The 22,509-nt window shown below is 43.9% G+C and overlaps 1 protein-coding gene across 1 annotated transcript in view; it reads left to right on the top strand.

Moving 5' to 3' along the window:
• Positions 1–22,509, top strand: part of CNOT11 (CCR4-NOT transcription complex subunit 11) — a 155,511-nt gene that overhangs the window by 43,295 nt on the left and 89,707 nt on the right. Inside the window, exon 3 of the mRNA XM_085622759.1 lies at positions 6,572–6,724. Coding sequence (XP_085478885.1) covers positions 6,572–6,724 — 153 coding nt within the window. The remainder of the gene's footprint in view (positions 1–6,571; positions 6,725–22,509) is intronic.

Genomic DNA, 22,509 nt, shown 5'->3' with positions numbered 1-22,509 from the left:
GGCAGATCTGCTCAGCAGACAAACACAACAAATTCACGAGTGCGAACTCCATCCACAAGTTCTTTACCCGTACTTTCAAATGTGGGGTCATTCACAGATCGACCTCTTCGCCACCCACGAAAACACCAAATGCCCAAGCTTCGCCGCCAGATATCCACACCCATTGTCCAAAGGCAATGCGATATGGATGAATTGGTCAGGCAAATTTGCGTACGCTTTTCTGCCTCTCCCACTCATTCCATTAGTGGTGCGCAAACTAAAACAGCACTCCCTCACTCTCCTACTAGTAGCTCCAACTTGGGCCTGACAACCGTGGTACACCACACTGGTGGAACTATCTGTAGTACCGCACCAAAAGCTACACCTCTCTCCACGTCTCTTAACCCAGAACCATGGAGAGATCAGGCACCCGGACCCAGCTCAGCGCAACCTTGCGATCTGGTTCCTGAAATCCTAGAATTCGGTTATCTAAATCTTCCCCCTGACTGCATGAACGTCATTAGAGAAGCTAGGCGACCCACCACTAGAGCTTGCTACGCAGCCAAGTGGAAACATTTTGTGGTCTATTGTCACAACAAGAACTTCAATCCCCTAGATGTGTCCATTCAACACATCATAGGCTATTTACTACACCTACAAAGATGAAATCTAGCTTACAAGTCTATTAGACTGCACCTTGCAGCCATAGCAGCTTATCTACAAAACTGGCAACATCTATCACTCTTTAGAGTACCTGCCATAAAAGCCTTCATGGAAGGCCTCAAAAGAATAATTCCCCCTAGAGTGCCACCCTCACCTGTGTGGAACCTAAACATCGTTCTCACCAGACTAATGGGGCCTCCCTTTGAACCTCTACACAAATGTGAACTTCAAATCCTAACATGGAAAACTGCCTTTCTTGTAGCCATCTCTTCCCTCAGAAGGGTCAGTGAGATACAAGCACTTACCATTCAAGAACCTTTTCTCCAAATGCACCATAACAAGGTTGTTCTTCGTACTAATCCAAAATTCCTCCCTAAAGTCATTTCTCCTTTTCACCTAAACCAATCTGTGGAACTACCAGTATTCTTCTCTCAACCACAGACCGTTGCAGAAAGAGCTCTCCACACATTAGATGTCAAACGAACCTTGCTCTACTACATCGAGAGAACACAACCCTTTCGTAAGACCAAACAACTGTTTGTATCTTTCTCACCACCACACAAAGGCAACCCCATCTCCAAATCAAGGAAAGCTAGGTGGATTGTCAAATGCATTCAGATTTGCTACCACAAAGCAAAACAAACGCTATCTGTTCCACCTAAAGCCCACTCTACACGTAAGATAGGGGCTTCCATGGCATTTTTAGGGAACATTCCCTTAGATGATATCTGCAGAGAAGCTACATGGTCAACACCGCACACTTTCACTGAACACTATTGTGTAGATGTGCAAACTAAGCAACAGGCTAGTGTGGGCCAGGCTGTACTAAAGACATTGTTTCAAACCACTGCAACAGATACTGGTGGTCGCCGCTAAGGATGGGTACTGCTATATAATCTATGCACAGTGTGTAATCTGCAGCTCATATGCCTTGAACGGCAAATGCTACTTACCAGTATGCATCTGTTCTTGGCATGTAGAGCTGCAGATCTACACACACACCCACCCGCCTCCCTTTATCTGTTCCAGTTTATCTTATTTAGATACAACACACATGGGCATCTTCACTGTTAATACTATGCTCCCTCTTTCCCTGCTGGCGAAAAACAATCTGAGGATGGAGCCGAAGCCCATGCACAATACCATCCAAAGGAGGAGTCACAGACCTCGTGACTTCCAAAGACTTTCCAAGAGGAAAAACAACTGCAAACATCCGGGCCCAACACCAGATGGCGATCTATGCACAGTGTGTAGATCTGCAGCTCTACATGCCAAGAACAGATGCATACTGGTAAGTAGCATTTGCCTTTTCCAACCGTACTTTCCCATAGAGTTGTACGGAGCTCGCATCTGTGTTCTCACACTGCACCCGTTCTCATGGTGGATCTTCACGATATTGCGAGAGGGAAGGCTGAGAGACTACTCTGTGGAGTCGATCAAGAAACCGAGAAAAACGACCTTCTGGGCTGGGACCAGCGTGGATTTGGCCTAGTTGACTATAAAGCTGAGGCTCTGAAGAAGGTCGACTGCCGTCTGAAGCTAGCGAGAGTGTGTGTTTGGGCACTGGGCCATCAACAGGATGTGGTCCAGGTACACAATGAGCCTCATTCCCGACGCTCGCAGGCGTTCTATAACCAGACGGAGGACCTTGGTGAAGCACCTAGGCTCTGAGGAAAGGCCGAACCGTAGAGTGGTGAACTCGTATGTCCTGCTCCTCCAGAAAAACTGCAGGAACCTCCGGTGCGGAGGAAAAATGGGAATCGCAAGGTAGGCGTCCTTGAAATTGAGGCGCACCATCCAGTCATGAGGTCTGAGAATATCACAAATGAGATGAATTCCCTCCATCTTGAAGTGGCGGTAGACCAGCCACTCGTTGAACTTGCGAAGGTTGATGACAGGTCGCTGACCCCCGTCCGTCTTGTCCACCAGGAAGAGGTTGCTGATGAAGCCTCTGGGGTGGGGCAGCGTTTCTACGATCGCCCCTTTGTCCAGCAGAGACTGGACCTCCTAGTTGACCGAAGCGGCGTCTGTTGACGAAAAACAGAGTGGGCGTGGTGTAACGGACTGCGAAGGTTCCCCGTGGGATTCTATGTAGAACCCTTGTACGGTTTGCAAGACCCATGCGTCCCCCGTGATGTAAGTCCAGGCCTGGTAAAAATGCGCCAGACGGGCCCCCACTTTTAGAAGGAAAGAAGGGAGAACACTCACCGGAAGAGTTGGAGGCGCTACCGCATCTGCTGCCTCTGTTTTTGCTGCGTTGTCCTCTGGTCGGGTAGAAATTCCCGAACCTGGCCTGGTCCTGGTATTGACAATGGTTGGAGCCTTGTCCCCTCTGTTGGTTAGGGTGGCTGGACAAGAGGCTTCTTCCTTGTCCGGTCCCTCGGAAAACCCAAGGGTGAAACACCATTTTTTATCGAGGATTGCGCCTTATCTAAGGACGTAAAGGTGTTCACAGACCTTCCTAACTCTTTAATAAAGAGCTCCCCAAAGAAGCCGCCCTGTGCAATTCGGCCCGCTTCTGAGTCGGACAGATTTTCCAATTTGGGATCTACCTTGATTAGCAGGGACCTGTGCTGCTCAGTAGATATGGCGCAGTTGGCATTGCCACAAAATACCACCACGCGTTGGGCCCAAGAGGAAAGGTTCTCAGGGGATATAAGGGACCCCGATGACATTGCCTCTTCCGCCATATCGAGGATTTTCGTAATTGGGCCTAGGGCGTTGAGGAGCTTGTCCTGACAAGCCCTCCAAGACCTGTCAATCCCCTTTTTGGGGTCTTTGACAAATTTCTGAAGGAAGGTAGCCATACGGGGATCTATGTCGGGAGTGGCTGCTACCTTCCCCTCCAAAAAGGGGCGAGGGCACTCCGCCCGAAAGGCAGTTGCGAGCAGTAGCATCCAGCGGCCGACTGATCCGGCTCGTGACATACTGGGCACCTTTGTCTGAGGGGGCCCAATCCATGGAGCGTGGGTGGAGGAAATCATCTGGGCCCAGCATACCTGCTCAGAGACCCTGTGTGTCCAAAGTGGACTACACATCGTCCGTATTATTAATCTTATCAGATCAGACTGTTATATTAACTTATGAATTTCCTCCTATATATAATTTCTGATATTTGAGATTTACTTTTTGTAAATAATTATTAGCATTGTATATATATTTTTTTTTCTATCTTTTGAAAAGAAAACAAACAAATGATCTTAATAGATGAATTCAAAATGATATAGATATATATATATATATATATATATATATATATATATATATATATATATATATATTTGATGAATACATATAAAATTATATATAATTCTCAAAATTATACTTGTCTTTTGATCTATATGTGGAGCATAGTTATTGGTTACGTCCATTCATATACCTGGTATTTGGTATTTGTTGGCATAATTTGATCATAGCTTGCTATTAATTTTTTCCTATTATTGTTAAGTCCCTGTGTATAGCAAGTGCATTGGTTATGTTGGGGTCCCCTTCTTTCAAAAAAGTACTTGCTAGAAATGCCTGCTTAAGGTGATCAAAGGCATCTACATCCACCCCAGCGTCTCTGGCGCGCTTGGCAGGCGGAGGCTGCTGGTCAGCAAGGGATCCGCTAGGTGGTGGGGTGGAAGGTAAGGACTGGGTGGCTGTAGCCAGCCTGTTTCAGGCTTGCGCAATTTGTCGGGACAAACGATCCTCAAGGGGTGCCATGGCTTTCTCTACCGCCTTGTGGATAGATGCGTCAACCGCATCATAAAAATCGCCGTCCCATTGCAGCGCCGTAAGTGGGTCCTCCTCTCACTGGTCATCCTGTTATGTATCGTCCTGGTAAGTATCCATAGAACCAAAGGGGAGTTAACCCTGAACCAGGTGAGTGGAAAAGTAATGGAGAGGGGGTAACTTCGATATAAGGGGGCTGGGTGTCAGCCTTAACTTTAGGCGGGCAGTGCTCGCAGTTTTTAAAGGGCCTAAGCCCGGGACCCAACAGCCCTGGTGCCAAAATCTAAAGGGCAGCCTGCCTCACGAGGGTCCCAGCAGGACAATGGGGCCTGCAGTACTGACTATATTTAATGAGCGTGGTAAGGCCTAGAAATACTGACTCCCAGGGCGAAATGCCACATAAATCTGCCTAATGGCAGGATACAGATTCCAAGGTATGCGGGCGTTCAGAGACAGTGAGAGCTGCCTAATGGCAGTAATCACAGACCCAGCTGGTGTTTAAGTAGGCAGACAAGGCTCCCCACGGCGATGCGGCTTGGATCTCGGAATGTGCGGAATCCAAGCTCGCACGTACAGGTCGGGTGCACGTCGAGCGCCCTCTAGCGGTGGGAGGATTTCACCGTGACCCCGCACCGTCACCGCCGTTAAGGAGCTCAGGCACTCCCATGGCCGAACGTGAGTCAGCCGAGTAGCGGGTGGCTCGCGGATGAAATCTGAGGAGAAATTAGGTTAAGTCCAAGATGAAACTAAATGTATCACAAATATGTCACAAGCAGATCTGAGGCGGACACTCGTTAGCGGTTGAACTCGCTGACGTGCGCGTCCGCTCTCCGCTGCTTCTGACGAGAAACGTACACAGTGTGAACCGAGAAGCAACCTCGCTCCAAAGCGGGTATAAACCATAAAGCGGTAACCCCTTAAGGCCTAAATATCATCAGCATGTACAGTGTAGGAATCGCAGTCGGAGAAAATAAGCAGAAGAAAGATGGGGAATGGACAGTAACAGAGGACTATGAGGATCCTGGAGCCTCATGATTGGTGCAGATGGACAGGACATTCTATCCATGGACTCTATTGTTTTCAAACTGTTGTTATTCCCGATGTTCCATGGGAATAGTAGTTTGTTTTACTTTGACTTCAAATGGCTGCTATTCAATAAAGTGAAGAAAGAATAGCATAAACCTTGCCTCCGGTCCTGACATAGAATTTCTCAGAAATACCATCTTATGGTACACTGCTACCAGGAACCTTAGATCTCTGGGCACCTATAGTCACTCCATCTAGATATAAGAAAACTAGATGGGCCGGCAGCAGCTTCCATGCGGGAGCCACAAGACTGTGGAACACCATGCCCCCCCTCTTCCCCCCCCATATCAGATCAGCATCCTTGCTGCTTGCTTTTAGAAAGCTTCTGAAACCTTGACCTTTTAACCTGTAAACTGCCTCCTACACCATGCCCTCGTACTCTGCCTAGCTATCGGCAACAAGACACCCTTGGGTATACGTTGCGCTCTATAAATTGATTTAACATAAAATAACATAAAGCTATTTGTTACCTTACAGTATACTGCCACTCCAATCTCCCTGTTTAGTCATGTTTGAGGTGTCTTTGTTTTTAGCTCTTGGTGGAAGTTGCATTTCTGTTGGTTTACAGTTTCAATAATTTTATTTCTTAAAATTCAAAACTGATAACATTTAGACACGAGAAACATTGTGGTATAATTGTTGAAGTTACAATTGCAACAGCTAGCCTGCCTAAAGAGAATCTACACAGAGGCGATTAGTACTGCAGGATCCCTATACGATGTGTAACATAGGCTAACAATCATTGGCCAAGCCAATAGGTCTTACCTTTTGAGACCCATTGTCTCTGGCAATGATTTTTCTTGGAAGGAGCAGTAGTTCGGCCATGCTCCAGGGGTGGGACAACAAGAGGAGGCAGTAACGCTCACACAAGGTAACTTATAAGAAGGAAGCAAATGATTGACAATAAAGCCAAACAGTGGTAAGCAAAGGGAGAGGGGTTGTAAGCCCACTGTAAACTGACAGGTTGTCTCACAACAGTTAGGGCATGCACTGTCTAGTAGGCTGCAACCTAAATTGGTATTGCATTATGATAATTGTTAAACACTTTCCTCTTTTACTACAATGTACATTTTTATCCAATAATTGTAAACTGTTTTGATAATGACTGATTTGATATGCTTGATTTCAGAACGACAGTCTGAGCTACCAACGCAGAGCAAGGCAAGTTTCCCCAGCATTCTCAGTGACCCTGATCCGGACTCCTCGAATTCTGGGTTTGACAGCTCTGTTGCCTCTCAGATTACAGAATCATTAGTCAGTGGACCAAAGCCAGCTATAGAAAGTATGTATTTTGTCCACTTTGTATTGTCTTTTTTCACATAATTCATCCTGACTGTTTATGGTGACAGTGAATGACCTGAAAAGGGGAGGTTAAAGGAGTGCTAAATCATACACCATTGTGGGATCAAACTTTACTTTGGACAATAAAGTGTGTGTGTGTGTGGCTGTTTGATGATACGTTTCAGCTGTAAAATAGTTCATGCATTCCAGTGGAAGCACTTCATGGAAGCCAAAATTATATTTCACATAGCCCGTAGCATGAGGTGAGAGTGTAATACTCCGGAGTGAAAACAAAACATATTCCTTCTATATTTTGAAGAATAGGTACAGTCTTGCAGGACAGCTCTGCTTTTAAGCCAGTCCTAAAATGCTGGTTCTTCTATTGACCCCACTCCGTCTAAGCAAGGCTGTGTTGTTGTCTGAGAAAGTATGGAAATATTTGTTTGGTGATGGCTTTCCCTTGGCTAGTAACAATCCTGTTCTGGTAAGGTCTAGATAAATTGAAAATAGTTTTGAAATTAAGCTAAGCACTTCTCCCGGTTGTTGTGACTTGATACTAAGCCAGATTCATGTAACATGCATTTGATAACATTTGCACCAGAGAATAGTATACACTGAAGCATGAATTTGTAAGTGGCATGCTAGGATCTTTGCTCAGTCACTGGCTTCTCGATGAGCTTCTTTAGTGATTCACTCAGATATGCGCACTATGTTTCTATGTCAAACTACTTAGTGCAACTGTGTTTTTTTAGTATGCTTTTAACTTTTTTTGATTCAGAATTCTGACAGTGACTATTACAATGTACAAGCAGGCAAACCAAGTCATTTTCATAGATCCTGGTAGTTGGTGTTCAGTGGGATGACATACCTTTAAGACCACGAAATTAAAGGTGGAAACATGTACATAATACTAACATCTCAATATGTTTAAAAAAAAAAAGAACAAGACCTCAGCATTCAGTAGGTGGACAGTGTGCTGCCCAGTTTTTATTGGCCATTCCATTTGGGGGGGGTGCGGGGTCATTTGAAAGTAAGAAACCTCTTGAGCTGTATTAAGTTGTTATCTTTAGATATATATTCCTAAAATGAGGACCAGGCCCAAGCTTTTGTAGTCTAGGATATAACTGTGAGAAGTTGGCCTGGTATATGATGCTCACTAGTTAAAGTGATCACCTTGTACCATGCCAAGCAACCCTTATGGTGTGGTTGTAAGTCAACCTTTTCGGACTAGCTGCCCTAGTGGTAGCGTAGGCTAAGCAGTCTTTGAGGCTAAACTCGTGAAGCGTGTTAAGCCAGCTGTTTTACCAAATGTAACCCCCCTTTATACCAATGAAAGGACACCAAACAGATATATATTCAAAATATATATGTATTTATTTCTCAAAGTAACCCCTAGTCTCTTTATGAGCACAGGAGCACAAATCGTCAAACAAGATTACAGTAGAATACACAGAAGTTGCACTTTATATGGATAGGCCCTGGTGGCCGCTCGAACCATATACTAAAATAGTGGTATAAGTACCACGAATCGAAAAGGGAAAAGGCCTAGGGCCTCTAGAATCGCTGGGCCTACAAGGAGCTAACTTCAGTTAGTGACCAGGAGGTCCACGGGTGGCGTGTGCAGAGCAAATAGTCACACGCGTGCTCCCATAGGTTTCAATGGGTGCGTAAAAAGTACAAAGTTACTGCAAAGAGGATCTTCCGGATGGACTAGGAACTCAAGATTTGGAACACAGGCACTAGAGATGTAATACTACACTTGGGCACCGGAGTGCCAGCTTTACCTCACCCACAGGAAGCGGGTGCATAGGCCTCGAAGTGCGTCGGGTTTCTTCTATCTGTTCCGTGGAGCCTGAAGACAAAGATGCTGCAGGCGGTCGGTCCGGGAGAGATGCGGTGGATCCAAGAGTGGATCGGAGTTGTAGAAGACCTGTAAGCAGAGGGGACAGTGTTCACAGTCACTAGCCAGTGACCAGCGTGGCACCAGGTGGGTACCAGGCAATGTCGGGTGCAAACAGGAAGAAAGGTGTAGCTTGTCTCTGCAGCCACGTGGTCCCTGGAGGTCGACGACGTCCAGGAGTCGGTTCACAAGCTGTCCCACGCAGGCTTTCGCTGTTGGTGGTGTCGGCGACTTGATCGAAACAAACAAGCCTTGGCAAAAGCAATTGTTGTAGGAGATGAAATAAGCTGATGGTCCTGACCAGCAAGGTCAGAGGGACTGCTCCTTTGGAGGGGAGCAAGGGCCAGTCTGGAGCAACCAGACCAGCGGTATATTTCGTGAAGTTCGTCGCCAAGATGGCCACTAGCCAGCGGGCCAGCAACCGGTTAGGCGCGTCGAGTGGCAAAATGCAGAAGGGCCCCACGCAGATCGTGGAGATGCTGGAGGGCTCACCTTTGGTGCAGATGCTGCTTGAGGGTTGGGCTTCTCAGATCCCAAAGCACAACTTGGAGGGAGCCTCGGTTGTTGCACTTGCAGCTTGTCGTCGTCGTTCCAAGATGGCTGGCTCCACGTGTCTCGTTGCCTCCACGGGTCCCCTCTTTTCAGGGACTGTGGATCGGGCGGTGAGAGGTCTGGAGGTCCAGGTCTTGTCAGTCTCTGGGCTCGGGCTCCGGCGGGAGGCGGCGGCAAAGCAGACGTTGATTCGCTGGATGGTGCTTGCGTTAGCAAGGTGGTCACTCCCTGACCACAGGGGAGATTTCCTTCAGTCTTCTGTGCAGCAGAATGTCGAAGTTCCCGTCTTCTTCTTAGTTTCAAGTTGATTCCAGGATGTCTGAAGTCTTAGGACACAGCTCCTACCTTTAAGCGGATTCTAGGGGCCGGACTACCTGCTAGGTCCCTCCCTATGGGTGGGACCAGGAAGGGGGGTGGTTACACCCCCAATCCTTTGTCCAGCTCGCCCCAGGCCCGGGACTGGTGTGCCCCAGGACCGGTTTGAACTGGCATATGCACCGAGGCTCCTTGTGAGCCTCAGGCATGTCTGGTTTCTTTCAAGCCCTACCTGACCAATACACAAAATCCTGTCTGGGGTGGTGCATGCACCTCCCCTGGCAGGAAACCCTTTGTCCACACCTCCCAAGCTGGAAGGACTCCCAGCAGCAGGAGGGCAGACTTGTGTCTGTGGTGGCAGCATCCATTTTGTGGAGCTGAGGCTATGTCTGATTTTACCCGGGTTTCAGGTACTGTACATGTCGTGTCCCTCTAGAAGGGTGGAATGCTAACCCCGTCGCCAGAATTGGCGAGGGGTTAGTATTCCAATTCGTATGACACCTTACTCGACATGTTTTGATAAAGCCAAACCAAAGATAGCATTTAACCGTGAGGTTCATAATGCACTTAAGAGTATATGGTATGACGATATCTGGAAACAGTAGAAGGAAGTTGTTCCGACCACTGCAGACAGGCTCAGCTCATGCCAGAGCACCATCTCGCATGGAACCAAGCACTCTGCCTTCAGGATTGTTAAGGCCTGCCATAGGAGTGACTTATAGGTTACCAGGTGTCCCATTTAAGGTTAGGTATAGGTATACTACACCTAAGTAAGAGGTGGTTACACCAACTTACCCCAGCTGAGTGATCAGCCAGTTGTGTCAAACTGTTAGGCCAAGCCTGGGGTGGCATAATACATGCTTCAGCCCCTGGCAGGCCTTGGGTACACCAATGCCCTGGGTACCTAGTGTACAGTGGTACAGGGGCTGACAGGGTGATCCACTTCCAATTTGGTTATGCACCTAGGGTGCATAGTTTTAATTTAGTAGAGAGAACAGCAGGCTGGGGGTCTGATTGGCAGGCCCACAGCCTCAATATGTCAAAAACCAGTGAAGCAAAAAGCAAAAATTTGGGGTGACCATAGGATAGCAGACCCTACTCTCCTACAATAACCATGTGAATGATACTGTAAAAACCTTTTTGCATGTTACTAGGGTTGGTACTAGTTGGTCATCAAGCAATGACAGAGGTACTGCCATTAATTCAGCCTGGAGTGTCCCCTATTGCAATAGGACATGCCTCTGAAGTCTAAAAATAATTAACCGCTTACATCTAATTTTTCTTGCTTTGAAAATATTTGGCCAAGACGTTTTCCTGTCCTTAATCAAAATACCATTTTTATTATTCACAGTAAATTCAAGCAAATTTATTAAATAACTAATTTTAAATTTTAGTTTCTTTATATGTCAATTGCATTTTCTCTCGAAACATTCATAATTAATCTCAGTCTGTTAAGACTTTAATTTAGGGGCAGTTTTGGAATGAAGTTTCATGGCTTTACTGAGGAATTAATAGGAAATCTTAGCCCATCACCATAATTTGGCTGATATATAAGATTCCACATCCATTTTCTTTGTTCTGTTTTTAGGCAGAAAATTAAGCTATCCTTTCAAAAATAATCTGTCATGACTGGAAAGTGTACTATTCAAGTCCTGTTCTGTTCCCAGCCCTTTGTGTTTTGATATGTAGTGACACTGGATGGATGGCTGTGCACAGACGATTAGTAGACATTCGGGGTCTGGAACTTTGCACTTGCACTCTGAAGTCAGTTATCCAGTATCTGATTGAGGTGTTGAGTAATGCCTTTGTCTGCATTATGTAATATGCCTGTACAACAGTCCATGTTTAATGGCAGGACCTCCTTGTAGAGCTCTATCAATTTACTCATCCCACCTCTACTGCAATAATGGGGACCCCCTGTCCCTGGAAGCAAGAGAAAATTGTGTACTATTCACAGTTGTAAGTGGGCAGGGAAATGTTGTGGCTTTAACTCCCAGTAGATTAACTCTAGAATAAGTGTAATAGGAAGCATGTCATCATCTGTCTTGCAGACGATTAAGAAGAAGAAAAAAATCAAGCTGGTCTTGCGATATTTATCCAACCATGCCCTCCCCCAAACCCCATTTAGGAGTGGAAAATAAATTCTTATCACAGTACATATACGATGGCTACAGTTGCAAAACTCTACTAAGGAGGGATCGTTTTGCAACGCTAGTACCATTTGCTTGCTCAGATGAACCTCATCAGTGTAATCTAAAATGGCTGCAGAAGTCACGGAATCGCTGTGGGACGTGTCGTGTGCCAGCTACAGTTAGCTAGAAGTTCATCTAGATTTGCACCCGTCTTCCATGTGTGACCCCCCCTTATTTATTCAGCTTTTAACTAGCATGTGGCAAGAAGGCTGGGGTGCACTATGATAGTATGTGAAGTAAGATGTTAAATATTCAACTAGATGCCATATATTTTGTATCCCTGATGAAATTATGTTGGTCTCCAGAAGATTTACGGACTGTGGTACAATGGCTTCGTGGGGCGACACTTGATACAAAATATGCCGTGATCTAGAGGTCACAAGTTCCAGTGCTTGTCTTCTATGTTGCAAACAATTTATTGTATAATAGTAACCCCTCTTATTTAAAGCTCTGAAAAATGTCAGCTGTGCAGTAAAAAGCGCATTATTAAAGTAACTAAGAGCAGATTTCTTAAATTGCACCCCATCATTTTTCCTAGTTGATCTTTAAACAATACATTCTGCAAAATGTGTTACATTTGGCACACAAATGGAACAATTACACTGCACTGTACAGCAGACATCACATCATCCACCTAAAGGGGCAATGTTTAGTGCGTTTGGCCACCTTGGAGACCAGAAATGTGCCAATTTAGTTCAATTTTAAGAGGTAAGGACTTGATAACATGGGCGAATATTAAATAGCACAGATGGGCCCAAAGAATATGCAACCAATCCCCTTCTTGGGAACCTAATATCTAGGACAATCTGTTGGGATGTTTGGGTGAAATACCATGTAGGTGTCGTACATCAGGAACATGCTCAAAAAATTGCATATGTCATGGTTAGCATTGAACTGCTTGGTAGGTCAACAAGCTGATCTCTCCGTTCAGCTGTACTCAACTTAGATCATGGTTTAGTTCTGCCATCTTGTTCTGACAGCAGAGAGTGATTCTTTGACATTACTCTGAAATCTAGTATACAATGTTTTTATTTACATTTTCCTCAAACAATAATACCATTGATTTATTTTTCATTTAGTTTCAAACCTCTGAAGACACACTCAAGCTGTAGGAAATAAAAACTGAAAAAAGTTGTGATCTTCTACAATTTGCTAACAGTAACTAAACTGAAGTGATTCCATTGTACAGGCTTGGTATCTTCAAATAATGAAAAAATGCAGTGTTGTGTTTAACTAAAACTGCTAGTAGCTTAAATCGTACACGTAAAGGTCTGCCAGATCCTTGAGATCGGAGGCCTCAAAGCATATACCGCGGTCCATTGGCCATTAATGCGAGCTGCTCATTAAGTGTCACTTAGTTAGACACGGCAAGACCCGATTCTATCATAATAGTGTCAAGCACTGTTTCATAGTGTGTGGGCATTTCCTAACTGAATGAATTCAGATAACCTACTGTATACTTTGATAAAGATGCTGATGAGAGGCTGATTAGTAATGTAATGTCTTCATTTGTATTCACCCTACTCATTACTGAGAGAGGAACAGGTCTGGGAGGAGGCGGGTCTCCAAATGCTGGGCGATTTATACGAGGAGGGAGAATTGCTCCCTTATCAGGCGCTGCGAGAGCGGTTCGATCTCCCGCGCGGGGACTACCTGCTGCACGCGGCGGTGACTGGGGCGATGCGAGAGTACTGGAGGGAGGGGCTCCGCGAGCCTCCTACGTCCGCGGCGTGCCAATACGCTATGATGTCGGCGGGCACCCGCAAGGCTGTCACCTGTCTCTACTCCAGAATGTTGAGCGAAACTTTACAACCGCTGACAGCCCTGAAAGACAAATGGGAAGAAGATCTCCAAACAGAGATTCCCGATGCAACGTGGGCGGGCCTGGTTCGAAGGGCCAGAAAGAGTACGAGAAATGCCCGCTTCCAACTGATCCACTTCTATGTTCTCCACAGGGCTTACCTTACGCCGGGCAAAATTCGGAAATATTTCGGGGCGGAGGAGGCGGCGTGCCCTAGGTGCGGCGCGATTGGAGCGGAGCTCGGCCACATGTTGTGGGATTGCCCCCGCCTGAGTGATTATTGGAAGGCTGTGTGCGAGACACTGACTGAGGCGACAGACAGGGAGTTGCAATGTAGTAAAGCAGTCTGCGTTCTGCACTGGTTCCCGCACACGCCCAAGAACAAAACCACGAGTAAATTTATTGATATGGGCCTCCTCTTAGCAAAAAGGGAAGTGACGAGACTATGGAAATCAAAGCTGGGCCCCACGCATAAGAGATGGCTTAAGGAGTTGCAGAGGTGGGCGGCGAGCGAAAGTACACTTAGGTACCAGCTAGCGAGCCGTAGAGAGGATGATAAGGCATTGGAGGCGGCCACAGCGTGGGAGGTGATGGTGCAGGCCCTGGGCAACAGTGAGACTGAAGACGGAGGGGTCCCATCGGACAGGGAGGGCAGCCCCCGGGCTACTCCAGTCGCACACACACAGTAGATAGGTAACTGCGACACAAAGTACCCAAATTCATTTACTCAAGCATCTGCCAGGCGTCGATGATAGCACTGTGGGGGGCGGGGAGGGGGGGGGCGAGGGCAATCGGGGCTCGGATTGGGGACTGGGTTTAGTTGGGGAGGAGGGGGGGGGAGAAAACATTCCAAAGCAGAACATGGACGTCCTGGGAGTAAACTAAAGTCATTAGCCACTGAGATCGTTCGGGGACACTGTCCATCCTGTTGACGCTGCCCGGCCTCGGGGATGTGGGCTAATAAGCTGTGTACGAAGATATCCTGATTGCCAGAAATCTAGCACAGGAGATTGAGACGCAGTCCCGTAATGTATGTACAGTGATGATCCTGTGATTCTGCAATAAAAACGGTTTAATAAAAAAAAATAAAAAAATTACTGAGAGAGGAAACCAACACTGCCTATGAATCGATCATTTAGTTTTTAGCAACTGAGGGCAGTGATTTTGCTAATGGTCTCATGATTTCCTTAACATTCCCAGATGGTGCTTGGGCCTAAAGGGCTATGCTACATTTCTCTGTGTGTACTGACTATTGTTGGTAGTGCAGTAAACAGTAAGAACTTAATTTAGGCTTGTAACCCTTTGCCAATTCTGTAAACTGCTATATTGCTTTAAAAGTGGCAGTTACTAAATCACAATTTTTTCTTAAAACAAAAAAATCATCCTGCTGCTTGAAAACTGTCCTTTTAAAAAAAAAAAAAAAATAATTATATTTCTTTTTTTACAGAGGTTTATATAGCGCGAACTTGACCCGAATCGGGTATCAGAGCGCTTTACATAGCAGCAGTTGCATTACATGAGGATACATTAATTTTTGTTTGGCACGGGGAGATTAAGTGATTTTCCCAGAATCACAAGATGTTCAGCGTCATTGCCGAGACTCGAACCCAGTTCCCCAAATTCGAGGTCGACCGCCCTAGCCGTTAGGCCAAGTCCTCTCCCCTAATGTGGGGCTCAATGTCTTGAAATTTCCCACATATGCTCCAAATTGCTCTATGAATGGAGCAATTGCTTCCAACTAATTATGGAGGTTGATAATTATTGCTTCCAACTGACGACAAAGAGGTGATTCATTCCAGGAGCGGAGTGAGTTTAAAGCAATCTGGCAATGTAAGTAATAAATTACAACATGAGGAAATGCGCCTTCGTTCATCAGTACATCTGCTGTTTTAGATTTAAAATGTCAGGAAGGTGACCATTACACTCTTGAAAAATTAACGTGATCGAGAGGAATCAGACTAAAAATGTTATCACAAGCTCTCTAACCTTATTGTTTATAATGCCCCTCCTAAGTATTTTTTATTAGTCCTAATAAAACACTTAGGGTTATATTATTATTATTATTATTAGGGTTGCCCTTATAAACAATAGGTTTAGAGAGATTGTGTTAAAATTAACATTGGGTTCCCCTCTCTATTGATTAATTGTGAGACATTATCACCCATCACAATACTGTTCAGTAATGCTACTGAATGGGGGTCTACTTGCAGTGAAAAGTTCATGAGGAAGTCTGTCTTGGCGTAAGTTTCATTAACCTCCGTATCGTAAAATGTATAATCAGATTGGCTTTCTGGAAAAATTGAGGGATGCTGAAAATCTGCTTTGTACAGAGTTTTACCTCTGAAAGGTTGGAGCTGTAAGTATTACAGTAATGCTGGAAAAAGACCCTCATGACCGCTTCAGTGTCTACATTCACTTAACTGGTAATTTGAATCTTAATAGAGTTTGCCAGATTATGATTACAATTTTCTTAAGCCAAGTATTTTCCATATGCTCCTCCTTTGTACAGTTGAACGTATATCTGGGCACTAATTATCTCACACTAAAAACAGAAATCTTTTTACTCCTCCTTAGCTTGCTTCTTTCGTTTTTTTTTGGCCTGTGTATCAGATTTATAGATCAAGAAATCTCTCTCAGAAAAGATTGGAAATCCTAGAAGCGACTGATGGTTTTGCTGTCACTAGTTTGTTGATACGTAGTAATACAAACCAGCTAGCTCTAAGTTGTAGCCTCAAAGGCAACATTCTTCTGAAAATTAGCTCTACAGAATCCTTTTTTCCTTTACAAACTCTTCGAGTGCCATGTAACATGAGGTCTAACCTACGTCCTGATTGTCCCAGTCTCTGTAACAACTCTGGCATTATCTGAGAAACTAGTTGTAAAGCAAGCAGCCCACGCAGCCATCAATTCGGTTGATGCCAAAATGAAATCTTGCCTTAATAACACGCTAAATAACATGTTAAAATCTAATTGCCAATTTATCTCTGTGAAAATGTCCATGAGTCATAACTCTGCCCAAAGACTTTAATCACCCGTTAAGTTCTGGGATTATTCTAAGTACTGCCTATAAAAGAGGAGGCAAAATTAACGACATGAGAAAGCTGGATGCAGGACAGTACGATACTCAAATACCACACTTGCCTGTTGGATGAAGGACTCTTATGGATCGCTAACAGTACACCAGTCAGCCTTAGTAGCTTACACAAGGTGTTTCATAGGACGGAGTTTCTTCCAAACACCAGTCATCAATAGATTCGTAGTGGGAGCAAAAAGGATAGTGCTACAAAGGTCCGCTCCCATGTAAATATGGAACCTAAACCTAGTGCTATATCACCCTCTAAGACCAGACTTTGTGCCTATGCACAACACTCAAACACTTAATACTCGAGTCTGCATTCTTAATTACGATCATTTTGTTTGGGCGGTTGGGTAAACTCCAGGCAATCACAACACAACCTTCCTTGCAAATCCACAGAGACAGAGTGGCAATGAGAATTAACCCACCATTCATGCCAAAGGTGATTTCACATTTCCATCTGAATAAAGCCATAGAAAAACTGGTTTTATTACCAAAAATCAAAATCTCATGCTAAGTGGGCCCTTCACTCACTGGACGTCGGAAGGACATTTTACTGGGAACAAAGACTATCTCCGGAAAGGAAAGCAATTTTTCATCTTCTTTGTTACCACGATTAAATGTTTGCCTGTCACTAAAGTCAGTCTTGAGACGGATAGTCTAAACAATCCAGAATAGTTACAAGACAGCAGGAGTGAAGCTAGAATGAAAACTAAGGGTGCACTTCACGAAGAAAAAAAGGAGTGATGCTCACCTTCATTGCTAATGTGCCACAAATGACATTTGCATTGCGGTCACATGGTCTTCCATACACATCATCACTTAACATTACTGTGTGGACATTTAAGCTAACAAGAAGCACAGGTCGGACACCTGTTTCCAAATACAAACTTTTCAACCCAACCTCCTGGGGGGGAGGGGGAATATAGCTTCTGAATTCATGTGCAGCATGTGAATCTAGAAAAGGTACACACAGCAAAATTAATGGTTAATTACACTACGAGTAATTCAAGTGATTGTCCCCCATACTGGAAAACAACATGATTTTGGAATAGGGGAGGTACTTCAAGATTCAGAATAACAGGAATCAAAAACTACAAAAGGATTGTCAAGCGGAAAAAGAATCTAAAATATGGCATTCACATGAGGGGCGTCCAACGCATACATCTGATTTCATCTGAGGGGGGCCATGGCACCAAATGATCAACTACTTAATGACGCCCACTAACTTAAAAAAACAAAAAAGTAAATTCAGAAAATTCTTCGAGCTGCAAAACTACTTCTACAGGTAAGTATACTTTTTGTCCTCAGTGCACAAATGTAGCATGGTCCGGGAAGCCAGCAGCTAGAGTAGGGGATGGGTTCAGATGTAGTTTTGAAAATAGCTGTGACCGCAGATCCCTATTGAAACCACGATGAGCAGGGAAAGCAAATGAGGAGCTGCAGTTGGCGACTCTGTAGCCTAGAGCTCTCGAAATTATATTGATCCAAAGATTGTTTCCTCCTTTCAAAGGCTGTATTAGATGCTGGTTCAGCTTTTAGGTTATTTGCTGTTCCTGCAGCACCACCACCCCTGTATTACTATCAGTGAGGTAGTCCTACAAGGCTACTGTGGGAAAGTTACCATCAGAGCCCCTTTATCTTCTGGCCAAGTTTATATACCTCTAGACTGGTGATGCGTTGGCTGCAAGATAGTGTGACTTGTTGAGTGGGTGGATGTTTTGGAGTCTGGTGCTTGGAGTAGCTTAACTGCCAGAGTGTTACATTGGGGAACTAGTGCCCCCCCCCCCCAACTCACTGGGTGTGCTGGGGTGTTTATTGGGGAGGTGGAAAGGGATTAGGCTGGAGTGGCTCGTGGCTATGTTCAGTCAACATTCGGCCACAGCCTCTGGTAGTAGCTTCCCTGCTCACCCTACAGGAAGCCACAAGCCACACAGCAGTGCCACCTACTAGACTTTGGGTGGGCTTCTTCCTAATACTTGTTCTGCCAAACACTGGTGAATGTCCACATCCCCACACTGGACACAAGAACTTTGGTCCACTTCTGTGACTGTCAACTTGGACTTGTAATTCTGATCTTCAAGGCTCCGCCTGTAGTGGCATCTAGAGATTATAAGAGAAATCATTAATGAAGGGTCGAATTGCTGTCTGAATTGGAAGTTGTAAAGTGTCGGCACAGTTCTCCTACGGGCCGCTGCCTTTTGGTTTTACACAGAGCCTGATGTGAACCTCCGGCATTCATCCCTGCCGCTATCCTATTGACTTGATGGTCAATTAATTCTCTGTCAACAACTTGTAACTAATTATTCCTGCCACAAAATTGGTCAAGTTTGTCTTGGTGGGTAAAACTTTATTAATTTCTTTGAGTTAAGGGATACATGCTTTCCCTTGGCAGAGACACAACTTATCTTTGCTGTTTTCCCTGCTGATTACAGCTTCCATCCTGCCTTTATAAACCTGGTTTGTTCTTTGACCTTGTCCTTTCAGTGAAATAATTTTCATAATTTGTTCCCTCTTCCTTCGCGGGCCCTGGTTTGACCTGGCACAATCCCTTCCAATATCCCCACCACCAGTCAAATACTCATTTGTGTACCATAATAATTGTAAAGAACATAAGATAAAAAAAATTTGTAGAAAAAGTTTTCTCATTGTTTTGTCACTCATGTCAGTTGCTGAACAGACCATGCCAAATTCCTTGAGATAGTCCTTTATTTGTTCATCGTTTTTCTGCACCCTTGGACTAGCGTGCAATCCTACTGGAATGTTTGACTTTTTCATTTGCCTTGTCGTGTGCAGTCCATTTTACAATCCAATCTATGCCTTCTTGGCCTCTGGCGATCACAGCTACCCTGAGATGCATAGATTAATAATGCAAATTGGGCACCACTTTTTCAATCTCTTTCTCAAACTCTGCATTTCAACAAATGGAAGGTGCGAGGGTGGGGGTGACTGATTGTATTCCAGAACTGAAGTTTTTGGAAGATGCTGAGCCCCATCCTCTCTCCTTCTTTGGTCTCCTCCTGCTTCCATACTGTTGACAGACCCCTGCCACCAGACTGCAACCTCCAAATCTTACTATATGTCCTTACCAAAAGTAGCCACATATCTACTTTTGCAACTGATGTCTTATGAAGGTGACCAAACATTCTCTTACTTGTGTTTTTATCTCACCATATGGTGGCAGTCATGACTGTCTTTTGGATGTGGAGCCTCTGCCAGTTGCCCAAGTCACCTCAGGCAAAGAGGCAAACCAAGATTGGATGATTCTATTTAGGCCAAGAAAACTTACTGATTCACTTATTCCATAAATTCTGACACTAAAAGTCAGCCGTTTTGCTTCTGTGCAAGATCTCTTGGTACTATCTATACATAAAAAAATAGGGGGGCTGTCATGCAGCCGTTTGGTATTGCAATACATTGCCTTAACTTAATCTCATAACTTTGTATTTGCCTAGAACACATTCTGAATGAAGTAGCACTGCCACAAAGGCACCCGTGGACTTCCATTCTCCTGCAGCAATGTGAAAATCAATTTAGCGTTTTGTAAAAAAAAAAAAAAAGAAAATCTGTTTTACTTCTGACTTTATTAACTCATGTGGGCTAAATTATTGTAGTTCTTTTTCTGAGTGGCATTTTTTGTTTCGTTTTACTGTGGCCTTTGTTGTAAAGGTTAAAAAGATACACAGTGGAGTAGAATGGTTCTAGCCTGTGAGACTAATTTCCTGCAGTGTGAGTTAGTCGCATAGTAGCTTTCAGCTCTCCCACCCCCTTGTTTCAGAGTATGACTTTATTACTCATCCAGTTCCTGAATGAAACATTGCACCAAAGATATTGGCTATTATTTTTCAGTTTCATCGAGGCCCAAGAAATAAGCAACAGTTTGTAATGATGCTTATGATTCTCTCCGCTTTCATTTTAATCCAGTACTTAGTATTTTTAGTTGAGGGTCTCCCCTCTGTTACCAGTGCCACCAAGATTATCTTTTACAGCTTTTATAAACTGACTAGATACAGTTGAGCTTGTGAGATGCGTTTGTCTATTTTTTTTGTTGCTTTTATTTTTTTATAGATATACCTTTCGACAATACATCCCTATGCCAGTTTCCAATGTAAAACATATTAACTGACTTGGGACAAATTAAATAGACTAACGCGAATGCATCTGAATGTTGTAATAAGTTCAAGAAGTGTATGCCCCAACGTTTTACAACCTTTTGAGGAACTTAGTTGCCATGAGGGCAAATGTGCTTGAAATGGTTCTTTTGAAAAAAAATTTATTTATAGGAATATAGCAGACACATCTTATCTTCTAGAAATGGACAGTGGGCCAAAGAACACTAACGCAGCACCAATTTAGAACATTTTGACCAATAAAATCACAAAAGTTATATCAACAAACTCAATGTGTGCAGATTTCCGAAAGCACCCACTGTCCAAGGGTGCTTCCTGTAAACAGGAACAACAAGAGCAAACGATGGATCAGAACTGCACCACCTTCCTTGGTATATATGTACAGAAACTAAAATGTACATGAAATCCTGGTCAAATCAATTTAGCACGAGAAAAGTCAATGGTCCCAATGGTTGGTTAATAATTTCTTTATTTTCAATCGAGAACCACCAGCCAACGCGTTTCGTCCTAATCTGGTAGGACTTCTTCAGGGCTGAAATTTAAAAAAACAAACATGCAATATAACCTATTGCAAAACTCACTACATATAAAATATTTACATGAAAAAGGAAAAACATTTGTTTTTCGTACAAAACATGTGTGCCTATACGCATCAAGATCCATTAAAAACAGCAATAATCTATATACAACCTTAGTCTGTCCAATCTGAATATATCAAGTTATATATATCTAATACAATTAATCAACCATCAAATCATACACTGCTATCAAATACTAATAACTAAGAAAAATGGAGGACATGGACGTAGCCAATGAGTGGAAAAAGGAACACATATTTGTATATAGATATGTGATAAAGATGAAAATAAAAACACCAGCACCAATAAAATGGAAATCCAAAAAAACAATAAGGATAAGAATTGAGAGAACCGAACCCTGAAAATGCCAAACAATTAAAATACCCAGAGCGTGAAAAGGCCATGTATTAACCCCCAAAAGGTGTCATCCCCATATTGAGGGAATAAGAATATGACGTACCAATTGTAATTTTCTTGTAACGCAAGTAAACGCAAAGATGACCATCCAATGACAGAAAACCACGAAATATCTTTAAATGAGACTTCTGTAATAAAAATCCAGTAGGGTGTTCAGTGGCCTTTTTGTGTTAATACACAAAGTGGCGATGTCATAATGAAAAACCTATGGCAAATACCTACTTCATCAGAGTAAAGGACCGATGCCATTTGATTTTTTCATAATTAGAACCTTGGGTATTTTTCTACTAGTTCCCAACGTGATGTTGTTCTAGAACAGCAAAGGGGAAAGTACAACGTGTACCCCAACGAACAGAGAAAACACGTGTCCGTGGATATTATCCACCTACGCAAAGATCCAACAAAACAAAGTATATACAATGGGCAATCATATAATAATATAATAACTCCCTTGGTGTGTGTAAATAACAACTCCTAATATAACTTAAACTGTATCCATGCACGATGTGAAACCTTGCATGCATTGCAAGAAGTGTCATGTACCCGACTATATTTCAATGCGGGCCATACTAGCTAGGCGAAAACAGCACACCTCAACTCAGAAGACTTCCTTATTCAAAGAAAACAACAGTCATGATGTGTCTCTCAAATTAGGACGAAAACAATATCAACAATTTGGGCAGAATAAAGAAAGCGCCAATTCCATAATTTTATCACAAGTTTATCTTGTCTGAGTATGATGCAAGTTTCTCATTCTGTTGCACTTGAAGGGAGTTTAAATGCTAACAGTACCAGAGAGACTAGAGGTAGTTCACTATTTATACA

Source organism: Triturus cristatus, chromosome 8 (genome assembly GCF_964204655.1).
Source record: "Triturus cristatus chromosome 8, aTriCri1.1, whole genome shotgun sequence".
NCBI classification, from domain to species: Eukaryota; Metazoa; Chordata; class Amphibia; order Caudata; family Salamandridae; genus Triturus; species Triturus cristatus.
Note: the sequence above shows the minus strand (reverse complement) of the source record. Positions and strands in the feature narration are given on the sequence as shown.